This window comes from Onychostoma macrolepis, chromosome 06 (assembly GCF_012432095.1).
Source record: "Onychostoma macrolepis isolate SWU-2019 chromosome 06, ASM1243209v1, whole genome shotgun sequence".
Taxonomy (NCBI): domain Eukaryota; kingdom Metazoa; phylum Chordata; class Actinopteri; order Cypriniformes; family Cyprinidae; genus Onychostoma; species Onychostoma macrolepis.
Genome location: NC_081160.1, coordinates 16,586,268 through 16,609,984, shown reverse-complemented (window position 1 = coordinate 16,609,984; position 23,717 = coordinate 16,586,268). Strand labels below are relative to the sequence as shown.

The 23,717-nt window shown below is 38.2% G+C and overlaps 1 protein-coding gene across 1 annotated transcript; it reads right to left on the bottom strand.

The window, feature by feature from the left end:
* Window positions 1-972: 972 nt before the first annotated feature.
* On the bottom strand, window positions 973-23,717 carry sned1 (sushi, nidogen and EGF-like domains 1). Its single transcript, XM_058779099.1, has 31 exons — window positions 23,600-23,717; window positions 23,241-23,381; window positions 22,958-23,120; window positions 22,712-22,837; window positions 22,277-22,390; window positions 21,726-21,839; window positions 21,008-21,121; window positions 20,275-20,325; window positions 20,073-20,180; window positions 18,640-18,732; window positions 18,125-18,256; window positions 17,678-17,797; window positions 17,387-17,503; window positions 15,001-15,144; window positions 13,914-14,087; window positions 13,086-13,199; window positions 12,850-12,963; window positions 10,827-10,940; window positions 10,394-10,510; window positions 8,890-9,177; window positions 8,389-8,572; window positions 6,591-6,703; window positions 6,233-6,511; window positions 6,008-6,140; window positions 5,842-5,924; window positions 5,092-5,190; window positions 4,545-4,650; window positions 4,148-4,235; window positions 3,956-4,047; window positions 3,787-3,817; window positions 973-3,708 (listed from the first exon to the last, which is right to left on the bottom strand). Exons 1-29 carry the CDS (start codon window positions 23,672-23,674, stop codon window positions 4,030-4,032), a joined length of 3,636 nt encoding a protein of 1,211 aa, XP_058635082.1. The 5' UTR covers window positions 23,675-23,717; the 3' UTR covers window positions 973-3,708; window positions 3,787-3,817; window positions 3,956-4,029.

The following is a 23,717-nucleotide window of genomic DNA, read 5'->3' as shown; positions in this document are numbered from 1 at the left end:
AGTTTGTTCCTTAAACTGCAAATAGTTGTTTGTAATATGCAAAGAAACCATCATAAATCTCATTATAGACTTTAACCCATTTATCATTTATAAGATTTAGTTTACTGTTTGTGCACCTTGTCTCTTGCACTGAGCTGGTCTCTGCTTTCGCAACCTCATACTTTCGCACTTTTTATAGAACATGATAGTATTATGTATATACATATTGTTATTTGCATTTCTGCACTCTCAGAAAAAAAGGTACAAAAGCTGTCACTGGGGCGGTAAAAAAGAACAAAAAAAAACAAAAAAACATTTGTACCTAAAGGGTCCCTATTGGTATTTGCACATATTAGTACCTAAAGTGTACATATCAGTAAAGGTACAAAAGTGTATCTTTTTGAAAAGATACCACCCCAGTGACAGCTTTTGTACCTTTTTTTTTTCCTGAGATTGTGGTCAGAGCTGACCACATTTCATTGACTTTCTTTGTAGTTGTACTTTGCACAATGACAATAAAGCTGAATCTAATCTAATCTAATCTAATGGCATAAATGCAATAACTTCAGTCCAGTTCTTTGTGTAAATGCTTTCTTCAAAGACACAGCGAGGTTAGATCAGGAATTTGATATCCGTAACCATCTACTTCCTGTGTCACCACTTACCTGGGACCGTAGACTTGAAGTTCAGTGAGCAAGATCCATATTTCACAAAACCAGACAAACTGTTTAAGGAAATTTTGCCTCATGAAAGGAAGATCCTTAGAAATATATATATATATATATTACAACATAGCGACACCTTGCGGCAATTTAGGGTCTAGCATCGATTATTTATTCTAAATTTTCTACAGTTTATTATTACCCCCTCCCACCCAAGGCTTTATTTTTTTTCCCTTAAAAAGTGAGGAGACCATGAAATTTTTACATTTTTATTATTAAAATATTCAACTACAAAAACAGACTATAAACACTATTTACATGGTAGCTAGCAGACAGTTTTCCTTTACACAAACAGAAACAATGGTATGACATTTTTTTTCCCCCAGTATTTTGTGTGATCTTGCTGTAGGAGAGAACCAGGCTTGGATGAATGGTTGAATGAAAATGCTTGTAGGTTTTGGAGACTGAACAGGCAATAATAATAAAAAAAAAAAATTCCCTGAGGAACTTGACGGCCACTACATGTCAATATCACATAATATTTACATTTGAGGTATGCTATTTGATGCAGATAACTCCTAAATCATATGGTTAAGGTCATCTACAGATCTCGGCCCGTATTCTTCTAAGAATCCTCTCAGAGAGCTCCTAATTCATCTTAAAAATGTCTAACTAAGAATCATAGCTTAAGAATGATTCAGGACCAATCTGAGAGCAATTCTGAGAGAAAAATAATTGACAAAAACTTTCATCTTAGTGAGAAGGTGGGGCTGACCTTGCTGCTATGACACATTCTTCTGAAGACTGTGATTGGTTGTCCAAGAAGAGAAAAAAAAAAGAACACTTAAATAGAGTCTATTATAAGCCTTCACTTAGAAATTACAGTTATATAAATATGACATGGCCAAAAATATAAGCACCCTTGGTAAATATGATCAAAGAAGGCTGTGAAAATTAATCTGCATTAATCCTTTTGATATTTTATTAAAAAAATTCACAAAAATCTAACCTTTCATTGGATAATAAGAATTTAAAATGGTGGAAAATATCATTATGAAATAAATGTTTTTCTCAAATACACGTTGGACACGTTTATTGGCACCCCTAGAAATTCTTATGAGTAAAATATCTCTGAAGTATATTCCCATTCATATTCACAATTTTGAGCACTCCAGGGTGATTATGAACATGAAAGAATTTCCAATCAACATAAAATGTTACGAAACTGCCTGGAAGAGGACGTGTGTCTATATCATCCTAATGCACGGTGAGAAGGAGAGTTTGAGTGGCTAAAGACTCTCCAAGGACTACAGCTGGAGAATTGCAGAAAATCTCGGGGTCAAAAAACATTAAAAAAAAAAAAAAAAATGGTCAAACAGCACCTACATCACCATGTGTTGTTTGGGAGGATTTCAAGAAAAATTCTCCTAGCTCATCCAAAAACAAACTCAGATGAAACTAAAAAATGAGCTTTTTAGCAGCAAACACTGAAGATGGGTTTGGTGAACACAGGGATAAAAAGTACCCCATGTGTACAATGAAATATACTGCTGTATTTTTGATGTTGAGGGCCTATATTTCTGCAGGAGGTCCTGGACATCTTGTTTAGACACATATCATGGATTCTATCAAATACAAACAGATAAAAAAATCAATAAGTGACTGACTCTGTTAGAAATCTTATAATGGGCCATGTTTGGATCTTCCAACCGTACAATGATCCAAACACAAACCTCAAAAACAACACAAAAATGGGTCACTGAGCACAAAACCAAGCTTCTGCTGGCCATTCCAGTCCTCTGACCTGAACCCTATAGAAAATGAGTGGTGAACTGAAGAGAAGAAGCACCAACATGGAGCTGGGAATCTAAAGGGTCTGGAGTGATTCTGGATGAAGGAATGGTCTCTGATCTCTTGTCAGGTGTTCTCTAACCTCATCAGGCATTATAGGAGAACATTTAGAGCTGTTAAACTGGCAAATGGAGGTTTCAAAAAGTATTGAATAAAAGGGTGCCGTTAATTGTGGCCAATGTGTATTAGACAAAAACATTTATTTCATAATGATATTTCCCCCCATTTTAAATTCTTATTATCCAATGAAAGGTTAGATTTTTGTGAAATTTTTAAATAAAAGATCAAAAGGATTAACAATGCAGATTAATTCACAGCCTTCTTTGATCATATTTACCAAGGGTGCCAATATTTTTGGCCATGACTGTATATGCATATACACACAACAATTTATTAGACCACCTGTCATAATAAAGTGAGAAAACAAATATTTTAGGAATCTGTCAAAAACTTTTTAAAAACTAAAAATTGTCATTTATTGGGCAAATAAACTGAAACAACTAAATAGTCTTCTATTATTCTAGTATTCACACAACAAAAAACCCTGTATTTTATTTGATAACAGCTTGCGTACTTGCTGCTATTGTTTTTATGTACTTTTCCACAGTTTCTGTTGTTACTGATTCCAAATAGTTTCTAGTTGTTCCCAAAGACTTGCTTTAGATTAAACTTTTGTTTGATCTATCTTTGAATCCATTAAATCCCAACAATAATTATATTTTAGCATTAGAAATACTACTGTGACTAAAGAGCTTACACATACCGGTGGATTAATCATTACAGAAACATAAAACATAATTTTGGCAATCATCAATACTGTTAGTTTAGGGCAGCTGTGGCGCAAACCTTACATTGGGTGGTGGTCTAATAAATTTGTTAAGCACTGTATATATAGTTGTCATGTCTCTAATAAAATGGGTAACAAACACGATCCCTGCACAATCTAATCTAGCATCTTATTAAGTCACTGTCATCCATTGTCTCCAACACATTTGTTTTTTAGAATTTTGTCACTAAGAGCTACTCTTTGCACTAAGAATTTTCATGAATATGGCCCTGGAGCTGTAAATGAACAAATATACGTCCATAGGACAATGTAGCCAATGAAAGGTGACCAGTGAGGCAAGAAAGGGTGAACAATGACGGTAATGCATCCTCATTTAAACTAAGACTGAGAGAAGCAGTTACTCCGCAAAGTTGTCATTGGTTCAGCGTCCTAAAACAGAAAAAAACACATTCAGTATGTGACAATATGGTTGTGTCCATTTCTATCAGAAATATAAAATATACTCACCACTATTGTTGTTGTTTTTGAGTTCTTCTGTCTGATGAGAGAGAGGAAAAAAGGTTGTTTAAAGGTTGTCTTAATTCCATGATATAAACTGTGCAGTCATTTCCACCACATGTTTACATCCACTGTACAGTGGAACCAGGAAGAACTGTGTACAATGGTTTATACGTACTTGGAGTCTTAGGCAGTACTTTCTTAGGCAGCAAAGGCTCACAGATTTCTCTAAAACAAACATCCTGCTGAACTTTATATGTCCTTTTGTACCTGAGGGTGAAAACAGGTACTCAGCAAAAAGAGATGCAACTATTGGATTAGACTGGAGCAAAACTGGACAAATAGACATATCCAGACAGCAGACACTTACAAATAATGGCAGACACCATCCTCCCACACAGGCACACTCTTTGTTTCGGAGTAAAGGCGAGTACATGGGTGAGGTACTCGCTGACAATCTGAACGAAAATATACAAAAGGTGGAGTTGACTAAAGATTATGTTATTTATATTATGTTATTTATTTTATGTTAAAATAACATAGAGATTTATGTTATTTTGTGAAATGATAGATTATCTTTTTTCAGACTGATGCTTTTAAAATGACTTTGGTGAAATACAGATTCTGGTGTCTAGGATAATAAATAAATAATAAACTAAAACAATAATAAATAAACTCAAGCTTAATTCTAATTTATTAGGTATTCATTGGTTTGTGTTTGCATGCTTGTGAATGAACAGATGTGGTTATACTAACATAGCTCACACCGTCTGCCCTTGAAACCAGCGGCACAGTTGCAGCTGAACGACTCGTTGATCTGCGCACATGTTCCACCATTCTGGCAGGGCTGAGTTCTGCAGTCTTGGGATGACTCTGAAATTTAATGAAATGTTTTTGGATACAAACACATAAACACAATGCTTTGCTACATGCAAAGTTTAAACATTGGCAAGCTTGCAGCTTTTTCATGTTTGGGTTTATTTAGCTGCTCTTTTAAATACACAATCACATGCACATAAATATGCATTTTTAAACAGCTATAAGTCACTTTTTGGGGGGGCTGAAACCATAATAGATTGCTGATAGATGTGGTTTGTTTATGGTGACTGTCATGCTGCAGATTATTCAGAATACATGCAGTGGTATTCTGCCACAGTCTCTCTTTCAGCTGGGACCAATTAGTGAGTTTGAATACCACCAACTGTTAAAACATTCTCCTGTTTTAAGAACCACGAACTCCCTATCTGAAGTTAATCAACAATTTTCACTTGTCTAACAATAATCTTTATAGAGTTTTATTGAAAGATTGCTTACCAGATTTACTCTTTGTGGCTTCTTCAGGAATTTCCAGAGCTAGACTTATCTTATTGGTGGTTTCTTCCATCTTTTCTAATTTGATTGGAGGTTCAGGCTCTGTTTGAAAGATACAATAGCAGAAATTGAAAAATCAGTTTTCAAATTGTTTATGCAAGGGACCCCTTCCTAAAATGTCAAGGCAGTTTTTTCATATATAATGACCCATTTACAATTTATAAAAAATGTTAAGCATAATAGTGTAAATACCATTATGTTGATTTATGTTGCCTTTTTCCCTCAAAATTAATTCATTTGAAAATTAGTTAATTTGAAGTACATTGTAGGCTACTAAAACCACATCAAATTACACACACATATATATAAACCTGAAGAGAAACAAGAAATTCAAATAAAATTAATATATTTATTTAGTGCTTTCATAGAAATATATCATTCCAGAGCAATTTTCCAGAATATATTGACATGTAATAATCACAATTAATCTCACTGATTTGATTGACTATCTTCAAGATAATGAAAGTAATAATATGGTAAATGTGATAAAAAATTGTTGTATTTATTATCCTCAGTTAAAATGTTAACTATAACAACTCTAAAAAACATTTTGTAAAATAGTTTCCTACTTTGAAACCACTCGAACAAAACACACATTTATTTATTTAGCAGATTTGTTCATCTAAAATAATTTATAACAACAACAGTTTAAAATTATAATGCATTACCATTATATATGAAATAATTACTGACTTGTGCGGTGTCTGATGGTTTTTTGTGGAAGGTTGGTAAATTTAGCTGTAATTCTCCCTCTTCCGTCAATTAGCTCTGTATATCTGAAAGAGGAAACAAACACACAGAGCTCATTATTCTATGGCTTCCTAGCACTGCGTTCATAATTGCATAGTTGCATCTGTACCTTTGTGGCTCTTCAAGGAGTTCAGTGTGGTCATCTGTGCCTCCATCTTGAACTTGTGTCAAGGTCTGTCCTGTCTGGGAGTCCTGTCCTCCCTTAGGTCTGTCACCTCTGCTTTGGCCCTTTGGAACTGGTACTGTGCAATACATGATACACAGATGGGTCACCATGACAAAGACATCTTGACAATCAGCAGACAAGCAGTGATCTTAAATATCGGCGACTCACGTGTGGTGAAGGCTAGGTGTTGAGGGACGCTCTGAATGTTGTCCTGGCCCGTTTTGCGCACAGCAGTGAGGGCAAGTCGGTAATGTTGTCCTGGAGTGAGGTCTCGTAGTGTATAAGTCCCTAAACTTCCATCAGGTAGGTAGCGGCTACGAGTGCTGAGGCCGTGAGTAATATTGACCACAAAACCGTCTGGAAGATTCCGAGGATGATGGTCCCATGTGATTCGAGCAGAGGTGGTGGTGATGTGGGAGAGTGAAAGGTTCTGAGGTGGAAGCGGTCCTGATGGAGAGAACAGTATAATGTGCTGTTACTTACAGAGGTGCATGTGTTTGTAACACAGAGCTGAAGAGATACTCACTGGTCCAGAAGTGCAGTGGCCCAGCAGATTTGCTAGTTGATGGCAGGTCTTCAGGGCGCAAACCACTCTGTGTGACTACATCTACTGTGTACATCTGACCTGGGAGCAATGTGCTGTGGGTTACACACAACTAATCAGTAAAATATGTGATTTTCATTTTCATATTTTAAACCTTTATATGATCTCAGAACATTGTATTAAATGTAGTGATGCAACAAAATTTCAGAAACTGGAAACAACTACAAAAAAATAAAAAATAAAGAAAATAATAATTTCTTTTGGAGGGTTGAAATCAGTGACGTGTAATTGGAACTTCTCCGATAACACATTTGAACTGTGTCAGGGTTTATTTTGTGCATACATATATAAGCAGAAACTACAACACCGCTACATGAGGTAAACATATCAGCAGATTGTACCCACTTCACTGTGACCAAAAACGATGTTGGAGCAGCAATATGTAAAATTCCTTCGCCTGAAATATCAAGAAGCGGCTTGTTGCAAAAGAAATTTACTATGATTGGTTTAATAGACCTTAGTCAGAGTAGTGCCATATTTAATTTTTGACAGGAATGCAAATGAAAAGGACTGTAAGGGATTGAAGTGCCATTGCAAAGACTGTCTATTCATCACAGTGTCGTTTTTGATCCATGCTAAATTCAATATGACTTTTAACTTGACTAAGATCTGTCTGAGAACACAGCACCCTGAATAGCATAAAGAGTACCATTACCCAAATTTAATTACCATAACTTTATTTTTGGGTTTGTTTGTTTTTTGGCTAAATGAAAACTTTAATATTGGTTTTGGTTAAAAAAGAAAAAGAAAATTAATTAATTAATTAACTTAATGTGCATCACCAATGAAATTGCTTGTTTCCCTTTTCCCATTTTTTTTAAACTGCATTATAATTTTTCTTACATTTAGGGTTATGTACCTATACTACTACTTACTTAAGAGCACACTGAAACATTATGTTACAGTCAGTATATTAAACGTTAATAATAAGCGTATTAATAATAATATTATTATAATTTTATATTTTAACCTTTAAACTTTAAAAAGGAAATATGTACACGGGTGAATCGTTTATAATTGGGAAATTGCCGCTTTATATTCACTACAGAACCCACTCACCCCAAAAAAGGAACTAAACTAACTGTTTACATGTGAAGAAAACAACTCTTCCATTTTAACGCAAGAGTGGAAGTGATGATACTTTTGTTCAGCTCTGTGGTAAGTAATTAGCAAGCTCAAAATTAAGTTATATCATCATGTACTCACATGTTTTGAACTCAAACCATCATGAATTTCTTCCGTGAAACACAAAAGGTATATGTAAATCATATTCAGCTGTGTGCATTTCTTAACTATTAAACTGTTAAAGTTAACAGGCAAGCATGAGATGTTATTGTGGCCATCTAGTGGCCAATACGTGTATTGCAAGCAAACGTTCTTCTAACTACAGACAAGATTGTCACCCTTTGTGCAAATGTTTAAAAATTCACATTTTCTTATTTTATGATGTGTTGATAGCCACTTTACACACTTCCAAGTGCACCTTCGGAATCTCCTGCTTCTAGGTCCAGGGATTCATTATTATATTATGACACATTATTTGGCTGTATGGTAAGGGGGGAAAATATGGTTATTCATGTGCTCAGAACTTGTAAATATGACATTTCTGACTGCACTTGAAGGCAACAGACTAGATGGGCCAATTATGAGATCATTCTCTTAAGACTATGCAAACTATTTGCAGACTTGTGTTTTCTCTTTCTGTGTCATCATGACTGACCTGAAGGAGTACTCTGTGACGCTGCTATTGAGCACGGCTGTGCGAGGTCCGCTACCATCTGCAGGCACCAGAGACACCCGGACCTGACTGATTGCTGCATGGCGGCCAACATGCACCAGCCACCGCAGCCATACCTGAGAGGACGACGCATTCACTACCTCGAGCTGTTCCACCTTACGTGGCCCTGCGACAGAACAGGAGAAGAAGAGTATGTGAGTGAATACTTTACATGTACTTGTTAGTTTAGCACTATTATTGTGTAAAAATTGAGAAAATTAATCACACTTAATACTGCTTCACATCTTTTTTTGTTGTGGCACTTAACTTTTTTATTTACGGACTTAAACAAATAAAGATTTTAAAAAAAATTATATATATATATATATATATATATATATATATATATATATATATATATATTCCTGCTGTCACATTGTGCTAAGGAAACAGGATGTGACATAATCACCATGTAGGTACAGAAGAAAAATTGGGAGCTCTCACTAGTGCGGATGAGAGCGAAAGCTGGCTGGCTTATGTCATTGCTGTTGGTGTTGCGTTTGACGGAGAACGTGGAGATGTTGTAAAGCTGTCCGGGGTTCAAGCCCTGTAGTACATAGGTAGAATGCTGCTTCTCCAGGAAGTCTGTCTTCCTTGGTCCACGACCAATAGGAGCAAAGGCAACTGCAAAGCCGCTGATTAAATTCTGAGTGGCATCTGACTGATCCCAGCGTAACTCGACTTCATTTTCTTCTACCCGCAGCACATGCAGGCCAGATGGAGGCAACAGGTCTGGGAACAGTGAAAGTATTATAAATAAATCAAATACCCTCTGAACCAGTGATTCTTAGCTAGTGGGCTGTGGCCTCAGCAAACCTCAATTGGGGCCCCAAGATGTCTTAAAATGATTTAAAATAAAAACAAGCATTTATTTGAGTTAAAACAGCTCAAATAAACATATCTCTTATTTTAATTCACCCCCTCAACAACTGTATTTTTTTAAGTATGAGGTAGCTTAATTTTAAAAATGATTTCTTGATAAAATGTCCATGGTGTTTTAACATTTTATATTTAGCACATGAGACCATGATCCGCACTCACAAAAATAATCTTCTTTTTAATGTTTATTTTACATTCATCACCAATGTCAAAACACAAACGTTTCGGCTCAAGGCCTTCTTCGGTGTGTTGAACAGTTTAATCCCTCCATCCACTTTTGACGTCATTATTCATTAGCCAATGTTCAATCACTAAAAACACACGTGCTCCATTTAAATACTGGACAATTTCAATTTGTATACAAATCATCACATCCACCTATGCACTACATAATATATAGCTACCCATGACTAGAACATGAATTATATAGGATCCCATATTTATCCTTATTGTACAATCAAGCAGTCTAATACATAAACAATCACCAGCATCTACTACCCAAATTAAATTTAATCAGAAGTACATTGTCATAAATAATCATTGATTTTCACACTGTACTCAAAATATACTCCACAAAATTATTTTATAAAAGATTTTACATTTTTCTAGCTTTCCGTTTTTAAACTATATTATTAATGTAAATTCAGTTGGATTAATAATGTAAAATTTTAGTTACTTAATTTTATTTGTGGAAACCTGTTAGCCTACATGGGGGCTCTTCAAATATTGTTGTGAACAATGGGAAATTAATGCTTGGAATTAAAAAGGTTGAAAGCCACTGCTCTAAACTATGATAGGGAAATTCATTTGTTATGAATGCAGGACATACATACCAAATACATACCAAAGAATGAACATATTTTAAGTTTGTTATAAGTAACAAACTTCCCATATCTCTGAATAATTAATAACTTCCTTGGAAGCAATTTAACAAATCACTTTGCCAGTAAAAACACAAACTCTGAATTCCATTCTATCTTAATATCTAGTTTCTTTTCTAAATAGCCTCCACTTAAATAAAATGAATGGATATGGGTTGATTTTGAATAATGGAAGATCAGGAGCTGACCTCTCTCACAGTCTCTCCCTGTGTGGCCCACCCTGCAGGCGCAGCTGTAGTTCCCCCTTCTATCACTCCAACAGACGCCTCGGTTCCCGCACGGCTGCAGTACACACGGGTTCTCCACTAGACGGCAACAGAGGACCAATTGAGACCTTACATTGAAAGCACCCTATCTGACAAAGGTACAGAACTAATATAAACGACCTCAGACTTCCAGAAAGTGGTTGAAGCTTTAATTTTATTCACATCAAGAAAAATCTTTTAAGTTTGTGAGGATTTTGATTAAATCAGATCAGTGTAACAGCAGAAGGCAGACTTTTTTTTGTCAGAGGTAACTTTTTTCTCTCATAGTTCCCTCAATGTCAGTTACAATCTTGATACTTCTTGTTATGTTTTGTGCACTTTTTTCAGGAGTAATATTTAATAATGGTTAACATACATGTCTGGCAGCGGTCTCCAACATAACCCTCTTTACACACACAGAGGTGGTTCCTCCTGTAGCCTCGGCATACACCTCCATTCAAGCAAGGATTTGGCTCACATCCATCCTGTTCTGCAGAACAAACAGACATTTGTGTCATAAGATGGAAAATCCTTCATTTTGAGAGGTGGGATGTTTGTAAGAGATAAAGTAGGTGTGAAGTGTTTGTGTATCAAATTAGATTTAGTGTAAGTCAGAATCAAGGGGAAAGCAGATTACGCAGAATGACAAAAACAGTTGCAAGCTGGAAAATGAGTTGGGAATCAAGGTTCAACAAAAACAGGTTTGTTTTTCTTTCTATAGTTACCATATTGTAGCACATCTTTATGTAAGTTATTGAGTTTAGATTATTGCTAAATGCTTATGTTTGCAAAGGCCCTGTCTGTTTTCAGGTAGATGCTTCATAAATCCACTCTAAGGCTGTAAAATCAGTGTCTATAAAAAGTATAGATTTGATGTTTTACACTGTCACAGATAGTTTAACTGTTTTTTTGTTTGTTTTTTTGACACTGATCAACAGACAAATATTCTTTAATGTCAAAATGAAAACGTTTTTCTACAGATTGGTTATTACAGTTATTACTCACAAACTAATGTTTTGCATAAGTACTCGAGTGTTTGAGTTTAGCAGATGCACCTTTGGCAGCAATTACAGCCTTGAGTCTGTGTGAATAACATTAGATTTGCACATCTGGCCACTGCAGTTTTTCCCCATTCAGGTTACATGGAGACTGAGTGTACGGCCTTTTTCCAAGCCAACCCGGTAGGTGTCTTGCAGACTCCATCAGGTTTTCCTTCTTGATTTCTGAGTATTTTGCTGCATTCATTTTTATCTTTTACCTTCCTCAAGTCTTTTAGCCATTCTGCAGAGAAGAATCTCCATCATATTTTACACAAATTAGGGAAGGTGTTTTTCTGAATATACACTGTGTTAACTTGGCCAAAAACTGTTCTGTTACTGTTCAGTTTGGTTTGGCAGTATGGTTCTGTTCTGGGCAAGAACTCCCTGTGCATCCGTGCAGCCTGGCATGGATGAGAGCAGGGAGAGCAGTGATAACCCTCTTGGGTAAAGAGAATTGAACCAACATAAATTTATTGCATATATCATTTATGTTCAATAATTTCATGTAAACATTTTAGAAATTAGTCTGATTCATAGGGGAATCAGAAGGCCCAATCCTGACTGGTCTAGAGGAGGAGTTGGGGATGGAGGAGGGTAATTAGCTATTGAGCAACGTGAAGCTGCTGATAATACTGAAGTACTTTATATATGGGTGCTGTGATAGGTGTCATACTCCTATAGGTAGATGTGGATCAGCTGAGAGTCAGCTGACGCGAGCTTAACTAACGTGACCTGCCAGAACTAACACTACGCTTGATATTTGGTCTCATCAGACCATGGAACCTTGTAGAAGACTGTAGCAGAGCTGTCCTATGCCATTCACCCATAAAGCTGTGACTGGTACTCAGAAGCATTCGGGCAACAGTTCTCTGCTCAGCCTTGATCATTTAATATTCTAAATCTTCTGTACTTCCACTCAATTTTGAAGGCATAGATCATCTGTGCCAGAATGGCCTGGATTTGTTTTACATTTGACAAAGTCACTTGGAGCTGCTTGGCGTGTTTCTTTTCACCAGAAAATTCTTTCACAACATTGACTCACCAGAAATTGGACATTTCAGATAGAAGTGTATTTACATTACAATCAATTGAAACCCCTTAGCTACACTCAGTTAATCTTAATTTAGCCATTCGTGTCACTTTTAAACCAACTGGCTGCCTCAGTGATTTAGTTCATATTAAAAGATTGTCAAACTTATGAGAACCATTCTTGTTTTTTTTGTGTTTATTTAAGATCACATTGATCACATTTTGAAAGAGTCTTTTTCTGTTGATCAGTGGGGGGAAAAGTCTACTGTGATTTAAGGCTGTAAAACAACAAAACAAAGTAGTCCATAGTAGTTAACATATTGATGTTACCTATCTCACAGTCCTGTCCGGCATAGCCCTGCTGGCAGTGACAGAAGTAAGAACCAGGCTGATCCTCACATGTACCTCCATGCTTACATGGCTCGGAAAGGCATTCATCAATATCTGTCAAAGCATTCACAGAAATCTAAACTCAAGCCAGGTTTTACACAATGAGCTGTCAAAATCTCTAATATCATAATGTCAATATTGAATTAAGAATAAGCGAGAGATATGCAGTGTGTTACCTGTTTGACAGCGCTGGCCACTAAATCCATCTTCACATTCACACAGGTAGGAGGCTACCCTATCACGACAAGTTCCCCCATTCATACATGGCTGAGACAAACACTCGTTTATCTCTGGAAAAATAAAGGAGATGATGAGAGTCATTCATGTACAAATCCTAGCACACTGGAAGCATTTAACAAATCATGAAAACGCATACACATATATAAACAAAACCTGAAATACACACACACACCACACACTTACATAAACAGACACACATTTTGTATACAAGGCATAATACTGCATGTTGTTGATCAGAAAAAGCTTATTGTAGAGCCCATCTTTGGTTTGGTGTATGAATCAAGATTCACACAGAATCAAAAATTCACACAAATACCATAGCAGAAACCCAAATCTGCATGCAAGTCCATCAACAACAGTTCTCAAGATGAACAGTAATCCAGGTATTTGGATTCTCCTCGTCTCACTGCGTACTTGGACTGTTTATTTCATGTGATACAAATTATGTAGTAGCTCATGTTGCCAGAGCAGCATCATGCTTTATGTTCCACAGAGAGACCGCAGAATTGTTTTGTGTTTAAGAACTCTGAACTGTATACCAAGGCCTGACTACTTTCTGTTAGCACCCTGACACGCTACACAAACTTTATGTTGGTTTCAAACTACAATTTGTTTTAGAGTGTTTCTACTCGTTTGACATTTTGGAGGCTCATCAGCTCTTCTTCCCAGCATTCCAAACCAACCAACCATTTTGGAATGTTGGTTTCAGGGCGGGACAGTCTTGGGCAAACTTTGAACAACAAGGGTTTTGAATCTCCACTAACCTTCACAGACTGGAGGCTGGCTCCAGGACCCCTGGCTGCTGCAGATGCTCTGGGTGGCCCTGGGAAGGGGAGTGTAGCCTGGGTGGCATGCATACAGAGCCATGGAGCCCGGTGCAGTGGAGGAATACTGCACCTCTGCATGCTTGACTTTCACAGGGGGGCCACAGTCCAGACCTGCAGTGTGCACAGAGTATAATTATGACATATCATATAAACAAACAATTAGAAGATTTACAATAATCATATCGCGATAAATTTTGACAATGTAATTATTCACTATCATATTTATGGATGTTACATTGATATTAGATACTCATATAAATTCATTTTACAATGTATAAGCTATTTGCTATTTAAAAAAAGAAACAAAATACACAGAAGCAGATAACATAATTCTAACCGAGAAAAAAAATCATCCAACTAAGGCTGAAGAATTTAATTTAGTTAGGTAATTAAACACAGTGACAAAGCCCTACATTGCAAAAAAGAATGCCAGAAACACTATGAAACAAAATGGCAACAGTTATTTGTTTCTTACTACAAAATAAATTATTGCTTTTCCCGAAAACATAAAGAACCAACCGGTTTCACTTTACCTAATACACATGGCCACATTTACAGCTACGAACAGATTCATAAATAGAGAGAAGCTGTAAAAACATCCTTTTTGTGAAATGTTTTAGGTGACAAGGGGATGGTATTTCATCCTATCATGGAACAGCAGGACACAAATTTAACCGCACCTTGTGGAAAACCTTGTAGAATCAACAGTAACACGGAGGCCTGTAACAGCAGAGTTATAACTCCTGTTCAAGGAGAGAGTATCAAATGCACTGAGGACTTTATCCAACTTCATCTCTGGGGAGGTGACACTCAACCCAGCTTTACTGCAGGAACTGGCACCTGCTGCTTCGTCCTGGCATCATCTGAATGAAGATAGACGACTGCTGTTCTCCGCCTAACATGCATATCAGTTACCCCTAAATGAATGAATAGTGACTACTGCAAAGAGCTGTGTGAGCTCCTGATTCCTGTCGTGTTGGCAAACAGCTCAGCGTACTTCGGAGGTAAAACAGAGTTTGATTACCCTCCAAAGTCGGATTGGATCCTCTGTTGATCTCGCAGTGTCTTCCTACGAAGGTTGGGGAGCACTCACATTTGTATTTACCAATGTAGTGAAAACATGTTCCGCCATTCAGGCAGGGACTGGAAGCACAGGGATCTGGCTTTCCTAAACATAAAACAGAAGATATTTTAAAACAGTTGTACAGTTCTGTGTACACATGTGCATATAGTGTGCGCTTGCATATTTATTTCAGAAAGAAAGCATGGCCATGTGTGCGTCAAAACGAGGTCAACATGTGTGAGAAATCATTGATCATTACAGTAGCACTGAGAAAGAGAAACAGCTTTTCATGCATGTGCCAGGGCAAGTTGTTTTTCCTTCATGTGAGGCATCCAAGTGTTGAACAAACTCCAGCAAATTGGATCATTACACAAGGCCAAACAGTTGCACAACTCTAATGTTGGACAAAGTTGGGATAATGAAAATCCAGAGATGAAAAGCTTCTTGGCTTTGAAGAGCTTTTTTCTTTGTGCAGTTTTATGGAACTCTGTGTGTGCGGAAATGCCATTTTCCAAACATGAAAAAAAGTCGATTACACTCTTCTTCCATTTGACCAGAAAAGTGAAGAGGAAGGGTGACTAAGAACTGTAACATCCCTTGGGTGCTCACTGCTGACTGGGAATTTAACATTGCACACTTAAGGCACTTTCATGGCAAACACAACATGAAAAGATTGCTCGATCTTCAATGATGCATTTATATGAATGATGCATTTATATAGTGCTTTATTGTGTATTGCTGTACACCCAAAGCGCTTTACAATCATGTGGGGAAACATAAACATGGGGGGGCCATCATCTCTCCTCAACCACCACCAGTGTGCAGCATCCACTTGGATGATGTGACGGCAGCCACAGGACAATGGCGCCAGTGCGCTCACCACACACCAGCTACAGGTGGAGCAGAGAGAGAGTCATAGAGCCAATCAAGTGGATGGGGATTATTGGGAGGCCATGATTGATTAGGGCCAGTGGAGGGAATCTGGCCAGGACACCGGGGTTACATCTTGTAGGTTTGCACAATATCAGAAAAATCAGGCCCTTCCTAACGGTGCAAGCTGCACAACTTCTTGTCCAGGCCCCTGTCATTTCTAGGCTGGACTACTGCAATGCTCTTCTGGCTGGACTTCAATCATGCACAATCAAACCTCTACAATGACACAATTGGTCTTCAATGAGCCCAAAAGGGCTCACATCACACCTCTCTTTATCTCCCTGCACTGGCTACCGGTTGCAGCTCACATCAAGTTCAAGTCACTGATGCTTGCATATAGAACAACCACAGGCTCAGCACCCGCCTACTTCCACTATTACGAATCTACATTCCCTACAGAAGTCTGAGATCTACTAGTGAGCGACGCCTTGTGGTACCATCACAGAGAGACACAAAATCACTTTCCAGAACATTTTTGTTCACCCTTCCTGGCTGGTGGAATGATCTTCCCACCCCTATCCGCAATGCCAATTCCCTGACAATTTTCAAAGACAGCTGAAAACTCATCTCTTTCGTCACCATCTGACTTCATCCTAAAAAAACAAACAAACAAAAAACCTTTGCTTCTCTTTACTTAATCCCCAGCCTAGCTTGTACTTATTTGAACAATGCCTGAAACTTGGTATTACGAGCACTTCCTGTCGCTTGATGTATTTCCCAATTGTAAGTCGCTTTAGATAAAAGTCTGCTAAATTAATTAATGTAATGTAAATGTAAAAGATAAGCGAATCACAGACGAATGGACCTTTCAAACCAAAAAGAAAACTGAAGATAACGTAAATTCATGCTGCTACAGTAGGTGCAACATGAACGTACATTTTACTAAAGTATGCATTAAACCAATCATTTTGTAAACGTGGAATTTTGTTATACAAGTCTACTACATTGTAGTACTTTTGTTTAACTACAGTAAAAAAAAAACCTTACACTGAATTACTATCATTTTAATCTTTTGACAAATCTTGTTTTCATGTAATAATACAGTACTTTGCAAAAAGAATAAGTAAACTTGCAATGCCACTTTGAGCACATTAGCACTACTTAATGCTCTGATATTGCTTCTGCAGTGGTGCTGGACACTTTATCCAAAAATCTGGAACGTTTCTTCATTGGAGGAAGAAAAATTCATCAACCAAAAAAAAAAAAACTTTGTTGGCAGGCAAATGTTTAATGGATAGCTTATTACAAATGCATTGTTCCTAGTCAAAATTTTCCCATGAAACATGTTTGGTATGAAAGGGCCTTAATGCTTATCAAACTAATAAGACTCTTTAAACAACATGTCCAAAATGTCATTCACGTATTTATATTCACACCATAAAACCACTTAATGCAAGAAATACTATATACATACCCACTTCACAGTGTTTCCCTTTGAAACGGTAGGGACAGACACATCGGTAGCTGTCAGCTTCTTCTTTACAAGAGCCTCCATTACGACAGGGACTAGAGGCACAGATACTTAATCTGACTGAGGAAAAAAAAGAGGAAAAATGCTGTATGTACCGGCATGTAGGCAAAATGACTTTTGCAAAATGGATATGTGGTGCATTAAACAATATGATGCACAATAATTGGACATCTACCTTTTAATATGTAAGTGTGCGAGGACAAAATGTTAACACGTAGAGCAGATGTAACAAACCTCTTTCGCAATGTTTGCCTCTGTAGCCATGCTTGCACTCACAAATATAGCCTCCATCTCTCTCATAGCAATAGCCTCCATTCTGACACGGTGAGGAATCGCAGGCTGATCGGGGCTGTACTGAAAAACACACACACCAGCTTCACCACGTTCCTTCACAGCATGTGATCGTTTTTTAATGCTCACTAGTAACTTTAATTTGAGTGTGTTGGAATGATTTCATTTAAATGCACACCACAGCATAGATCCTCTGTGTATTTCAAAAGCCAAGTTGAAACATTACCTTCACATTATGTCAACATGCAAATAAATCTTTCTTTTCTCATTTACTCAACATAACGCCTTAGCTGCTTTGGGGACCTTTGCCACCCTGAAAACCTGGCACAGTATTTGTTCATTTGTCATGGAGACCATGCACATGGCTTCAAGGTTCTCCAGGGCTCTTACCATATGGGTAGAAGTCCTTGTGATCAAAGTCAACACCAGTTTGGCAGGTGCAGAGGTATGTGCCGCCATACTCTAAGCATGGACCTCCATCCGGACACGGTCGGTTGTTACTACAAGGTGTTTGTGTTACCTCTAAGGAGTAAAAGAAAATTGCAGAAATTAGTTGTTACACAAATATGTGTGCAGTTACTACTACTTTTGGAATACTTTGTTGGAAACAAGGTCGCCCACACTTTTTAAATGGATACAGTTTTCTCTGGTGATCAATACGGCATGTATCTTGTGACTGTCAGACACTTTTAGTGCTTTTGTTAGAATAAAAGATTGCCCACACTCTTCAGTTGGATACAGTTTTCTCTGTTGGTCAGTAAATAAAGGACCTGTTAGTGCTTTTCCATCACGAGCATTTATATGCTCCATCCACAATGCATTTATATCTCATACCTATAATTTGATAATGTCTTTGGAACTCTATGAAAAAACAAATTCTGTATTTGTTTGCAGTTAATGCATACCAAACTGACAGTAGAGTCCAGTGAAGCCTGTTGGACATTCACAGGTGCCATTCACATCAACACAAACCCCTCCGTTCTGACAGGGACACTCCTCTGTAGGGATTTAAGTGTGATGTAAAGAGAACAGAAAGAGACAAATAAAGAGAAATCTTTTGAAAGGAGCTCAGCATGCTATTCTGGATAAGTAAACATTCTAACCATTGTACAATGTTACTCTTTCTTTACATCAGTCAAACTTGAACAAAGTGTAAATTCAGTGGAAGCATGTGTGGGAATGTTACATTGTTTGTGTGTGTGTGTGTGTGTGTGTGTGTGTGCATGAGCGTAGTTTAGTGTAGTGTGCTGTGGTGGGATTTGTTGTACTGTTGAACATTATAAACTTGTACCTTGGGTCAGTCTTTCCCACACAGTTCATAGTGCTGGATGACTGTAAGTCAGTATTCTGTAAAGCTTAAGACTTTTTATTTTCCTCTTCCCTCAGTAATTGCAGCAGTGGATCAAAGTAACTTGCTGTATCACTGTTAAATTGCTTCCTTTTGAAGTCCAGGGGGCTTGCATGAGGGTGTTATTCTTTTCTGATAATATGTAGCATGTTTTTGATCAAATTGTGTGACCCTAGGGGCAATTAATAGGTTGTTAATTCGCTGGAGCCATTTTCACTTGTTGTCTCTAAGGTTGGTCTCTTTGATCTCAGTGCTCCATTAGACACTCCTAGGTTCTGTCTGTGAGCTTCTACCTTCTCTTTTTGAGAGATCTGTATGACTTTTTCCACTGCACATTCCAAGTGAGCCGGGCAGGAAGGTATTCTGGAGATTTAGGAGAGTCTATATAAGAGTCGATGGTTATTTCAGCTCCAGGTGGACGAGTAGGATGAATTTGCTAGAGCTCACAATGTGCTTTTAAATCTATAGGGGCACAAAGTGTGCAGTGTACACAGTGATCCTGGGAGCAGGGATAACACACTGACTGACATTGACTAAATGAGATAAAGCAGAATATGAGGATATTGCACCTCATATCATCTTCATAACTTGAGTCTTTGGAGATTTGTGTTGGATGTTAGAGCATCCAAAGAGATCTCACCTGCTTTGGTGCAGGGAAGTGAATTCCAAACATTAGGACTGTCTCGTAAAACAGAGGCCCTTTTAAGTCTAGACAAGAGCCCTTCCTCTTGTTGGTAAAGTAGTAAAAAGTGCCATAAAGTAATTATTTACAACATCAAGCGACTTGCTGCAAGGTCTGAGCAGTAAACTGGGTGAGGTTGTGTAGGTTTGGATAATTATGCTATCTATCACGGCTGCATAGTCTTCCTCAGGCAGTGCTTCAAATTCCTGTGGGATAGTGGTGTCTGCCTTGTTCTCCTCTGTGCCATGTTCCTGCACAGTTACTTAAGAAGAGTAGCTACTATGCATTAAAGTCTGAGAGTACTGTACCTTCACATTCGTCACCGTAGTAACCTGGGGTGCAGGTGCAGTTGTAGTTTCCAGAGCCAGTATACTCGCAGATTTGACGCTTTTCACAATTCTCTCCATCGCAGGAAACTGTAAGCGAAATATTATGCGTGATGATCTTTTGAAAGGGAGATAAAGCTTGGCAGGAACTTGAAGAACAAGTTCAACTGAACAACTGACTTACCTGTCTGATTTGCAGCATCAGTAGTAGAGGAATTTTCCATGACAACTAACTCTGTTTAGGGTAAAATATTAAAAAGAAAAACATTATAGTATATTCTGGAGGTATTACTTGGGCAGCATGATCTAATACATTAACAAACATTAAATAAGTGATACAGTATATCTTAAATGAAACTCCAACCAATCCACATTGGTGGTAGGTCAAGCCACTTCAACCTCAGACAAGAGCTGACCAAGCATCTGATAACTATGCTGATATTATTTGCAAATAAATCAGTTCAATTAGTCAGACACGTCATCTGAAACCATAGTTGGACAACTTTTTGAGAAGAGCCATGCATTGGACATTGGAGAAGTGCAAGCTTCTTATTGATACTGGAGTAAAGTTTTCTTTTCATGAACAGACAAGAGTTGACCAAGCACCTGACAACGATGAGATGAGGCTGACATTTTTTGCAGTTCAATTAGTCAGACATGTGGTCTGAAGCCATAGTTATCCCAGAGTGTTCCCTCCTCTTTATTTATTTTATTTTTTTCAATTTCATTGTGTCAGTCCCAGTTGGAAAATGTTACAGCTAGCCAAATATAAAGTGGAAAGTAGGTGGCTGGCTGTGTAAACATCTTCTATCATTAAACATTTTTCCCATTGCAAAGGGAAACAAAAACAAAGGATAATATGTTGGCTGGCATTTATAAAGTAATATGGTGGGTTGAACTCGAGAGAAAAAGCACACCTGTCTCACAGTGGCTTCCAGTGAAGTTTGTTGTACAGGTGCAGGTGTAGTTATTCACCAGGTCTTCACACACACCTCCATTGAAACATGGCATGGATGCACATTCATTGACATCTGGATTCCAAAACACAAGATTCATGTCAGTGTAGAGAATAATTTGTCAGCGTGAGAAAGGCAATCCTTAGAACAGCTTGGTTTTGATTGTATCAGTATCTTAAGATGTGAGAATGTATGAAAGTTCATGCAGGTGTACAGTTTCATTGACCAGGTGTCTAGTATTAACAGTAATTCTGGTCTCATGTAGAAACAAGGGTTCAAGATATGCAAAGGCCAGCGGTTTAGTTTCCAGAGTGCTTCCCAACTGGGCTTGCATTTCATCAATAACCTCCATTGTGGGAAGCCCAATTTGTTAAGCAGGGGAATCATGTCAGTGCTTTTTCCTAAAAAGTCATATCAAGGTCTACTCAGAGAACTCTGAATATTTGGAACATAAAACCTGACCCAAAATGAAAACACAGGGAAAGAAATCAAAGTAACTGATAATATATTTCCATTTACTAGCTGCCCTTAAAAGTACTGTACTATAGCAGTCTTCATGAAGTCTGTCTAGATAACACCATCTGTCAAATGAATAAGTGCGGGCCTAATGCGGAAAAAAGGAAATGTTCCCTGGGGAAAGTCATGGCCTTTCAGTGACACTCCCAATATCCATGCTCACCTGACTCGCATAGGAACCCAGTGTAACCTGCTTGGCATACACAGGTGAAGTTGCCGACACCCTGTATGCACTGTGCTCCATTGAGGCATGGGGTCTCTTGGCACTCGTCTATGTCTGCAGGCAATAAACACACACACACACACACTGGATATTTATTCAGCTGATTAATATATCCTCCACACCGTTCCCCTCACTCTGAAACTATGCACTTCTGGCTGTGAAAGGTATTAGAGGTTTGATACATCTCTGCAGGCTGGACTGTGGGAACGAGAAAGAGGTTGAAGCCAGCAGAGCGCTAAGGGAGGAGGGGAGGACAAAATCAGAGAGGAGAGAGGCCACAGCATGAAAAGAAGAGCTTACTGAGTTCAAAACTCACATACATTTTCACTCGCTATTTTAGTCCTCATTGGATAACTTTTTGAGAAGAGCCACACACTGAACATTGTAGAAATACAAGCTTATTATTGATATTGGAGCAAAGTTTTCTTTTCCTGAATTTACATGCAATGCATAATTGAATTTGAAGTCTGATAGAAGAATTGGGTATTTACCTGTCTCACATGTTGTCCCTATGAATCCCACTGGACATAGGCAGATGAAGTGGTTGATCTTGTCAACACATGTGCCTCCATTCTGACAGGGGTATGAAGAGCACTCATCAACCTCTATCAAAACACACAAAAGAACAACAAATATGATGTGACTTTTATTAGATGTGCACACAGGAACGAAAACATGAGGGAATCCTAAAGTGCAGGGGGTGAAGGAAAAGGTAATGATTTGACCACAGCAAAACGTTGGACGGACTCTACTGTATGCGTATTACATACAGATGTGATCAGGGGAAATTCTCTCCCTTAGGTTGTCCCCCTGGCTTGCAGGGTGGAATTCTACTTTTACAAGCTGACTGTCTCTTTCCTGGCGAGGAAGAACACAAAGGATGAGTACGAGTTGTGAGGGATGGAAGGATTTCATCATTCGTTTACCTATCTGGCACCTGCGTCCAGTGAAGCCAGCCAAACACGAGCAAGTGAAAGAGGGATTTCCAGTCATGCAGTCATCAATGCAGCGGCCACCATTTTGACAGGGCCTTAAGTTAGCACAGACTGAAGCTGAGGAGCACAATGGAAAAGAGTCTGAGCAGACTGATATTTTCCTGTTTGAACTGTCCATAATGTTTTCTAATTTGTTGGATACACTGATTCTTTTTTTCCTTCCCTTTGGGGGTATACCTGAGTCATTGCAGCTGCCCACTTGCACCTGAGAATCATCAATACGAAAGACCCAACGACCAGGATAGCCCACATTTGTGGTGGTTTCAACTTCAACGATGTCATCTGTCCGAGAGCCAGGGATATTGAAATAGCGCCTCCCATCGCCAGCATTAAAACCTGCCTAGGAAGAGAGTGGAAGTGGGGGAGCGTTCTCTCAGGGTGGATTCTATTACATTTTAATGTCACTTAAGTAATTTCAGTCAAAACTAAAAACCAACATGAGTAAAGGCAATGACTTTACCTGTGCAGCTATGCCTCCCAAGCCTGCTAGGTCACCACCACTGGTAGCATGCATCCCTGTTGTCCAAGTAATATTGTGGTACTGGAAAATGGTGAAGGAGAGCTCACCATCTGTGATGAGAACTACTTGAAATGTATTGACCTTTAGAGAAGAACAGAGAGAAAGTCAGTTACCACAACCAGTATTCAGTATTTTTATTTACTTGTTAGACCAGATTTTCTTAACTCTGGCCCTTGAGGTCCACTGTCCTGCAGAGTTTAATTTTGATCAGGGATCAACTCTCTTAGACAGTAGACCTTGAGGGCCAGGCCTGATAAACCATGTGTTATATGGAAACATAATAAAGAAGTATTTGGTACCGGAGTTATTGAGCTGCCCCCAAAAAATGTGACTTGATGCCAGGTTGCAATCAGCACCCATGTAGTGGCAAACATAGGGAACTCAGGAAAGTAACGATTAATGTCTGCAGTGGCTCTT

Bases quoted from the DNA above. Each gene is read 5' to 3' on its own strand.
- sned1 (XM_058779099.1), bottom strand. From the start codon at position 23,674: ATGTTTGCCACTACATGGGTGCTGATTGCAACCTGGCATCAAGTCACA. The intron at 6,704-8,388 runs GTCAGTCATGAT...TGTAACCCACAG, and splicing joins GTCACAGAGTACTCCTTCAG to CACATTGCTCCCAGGTCAGA. The intron at 6,512-6,590 runs GTGAGTATCTCT...TCTCTCCATCAG, and splicing joins GCCACTGCACTTCTGGACCA to GACCGCTTCCACCTCAGAAC.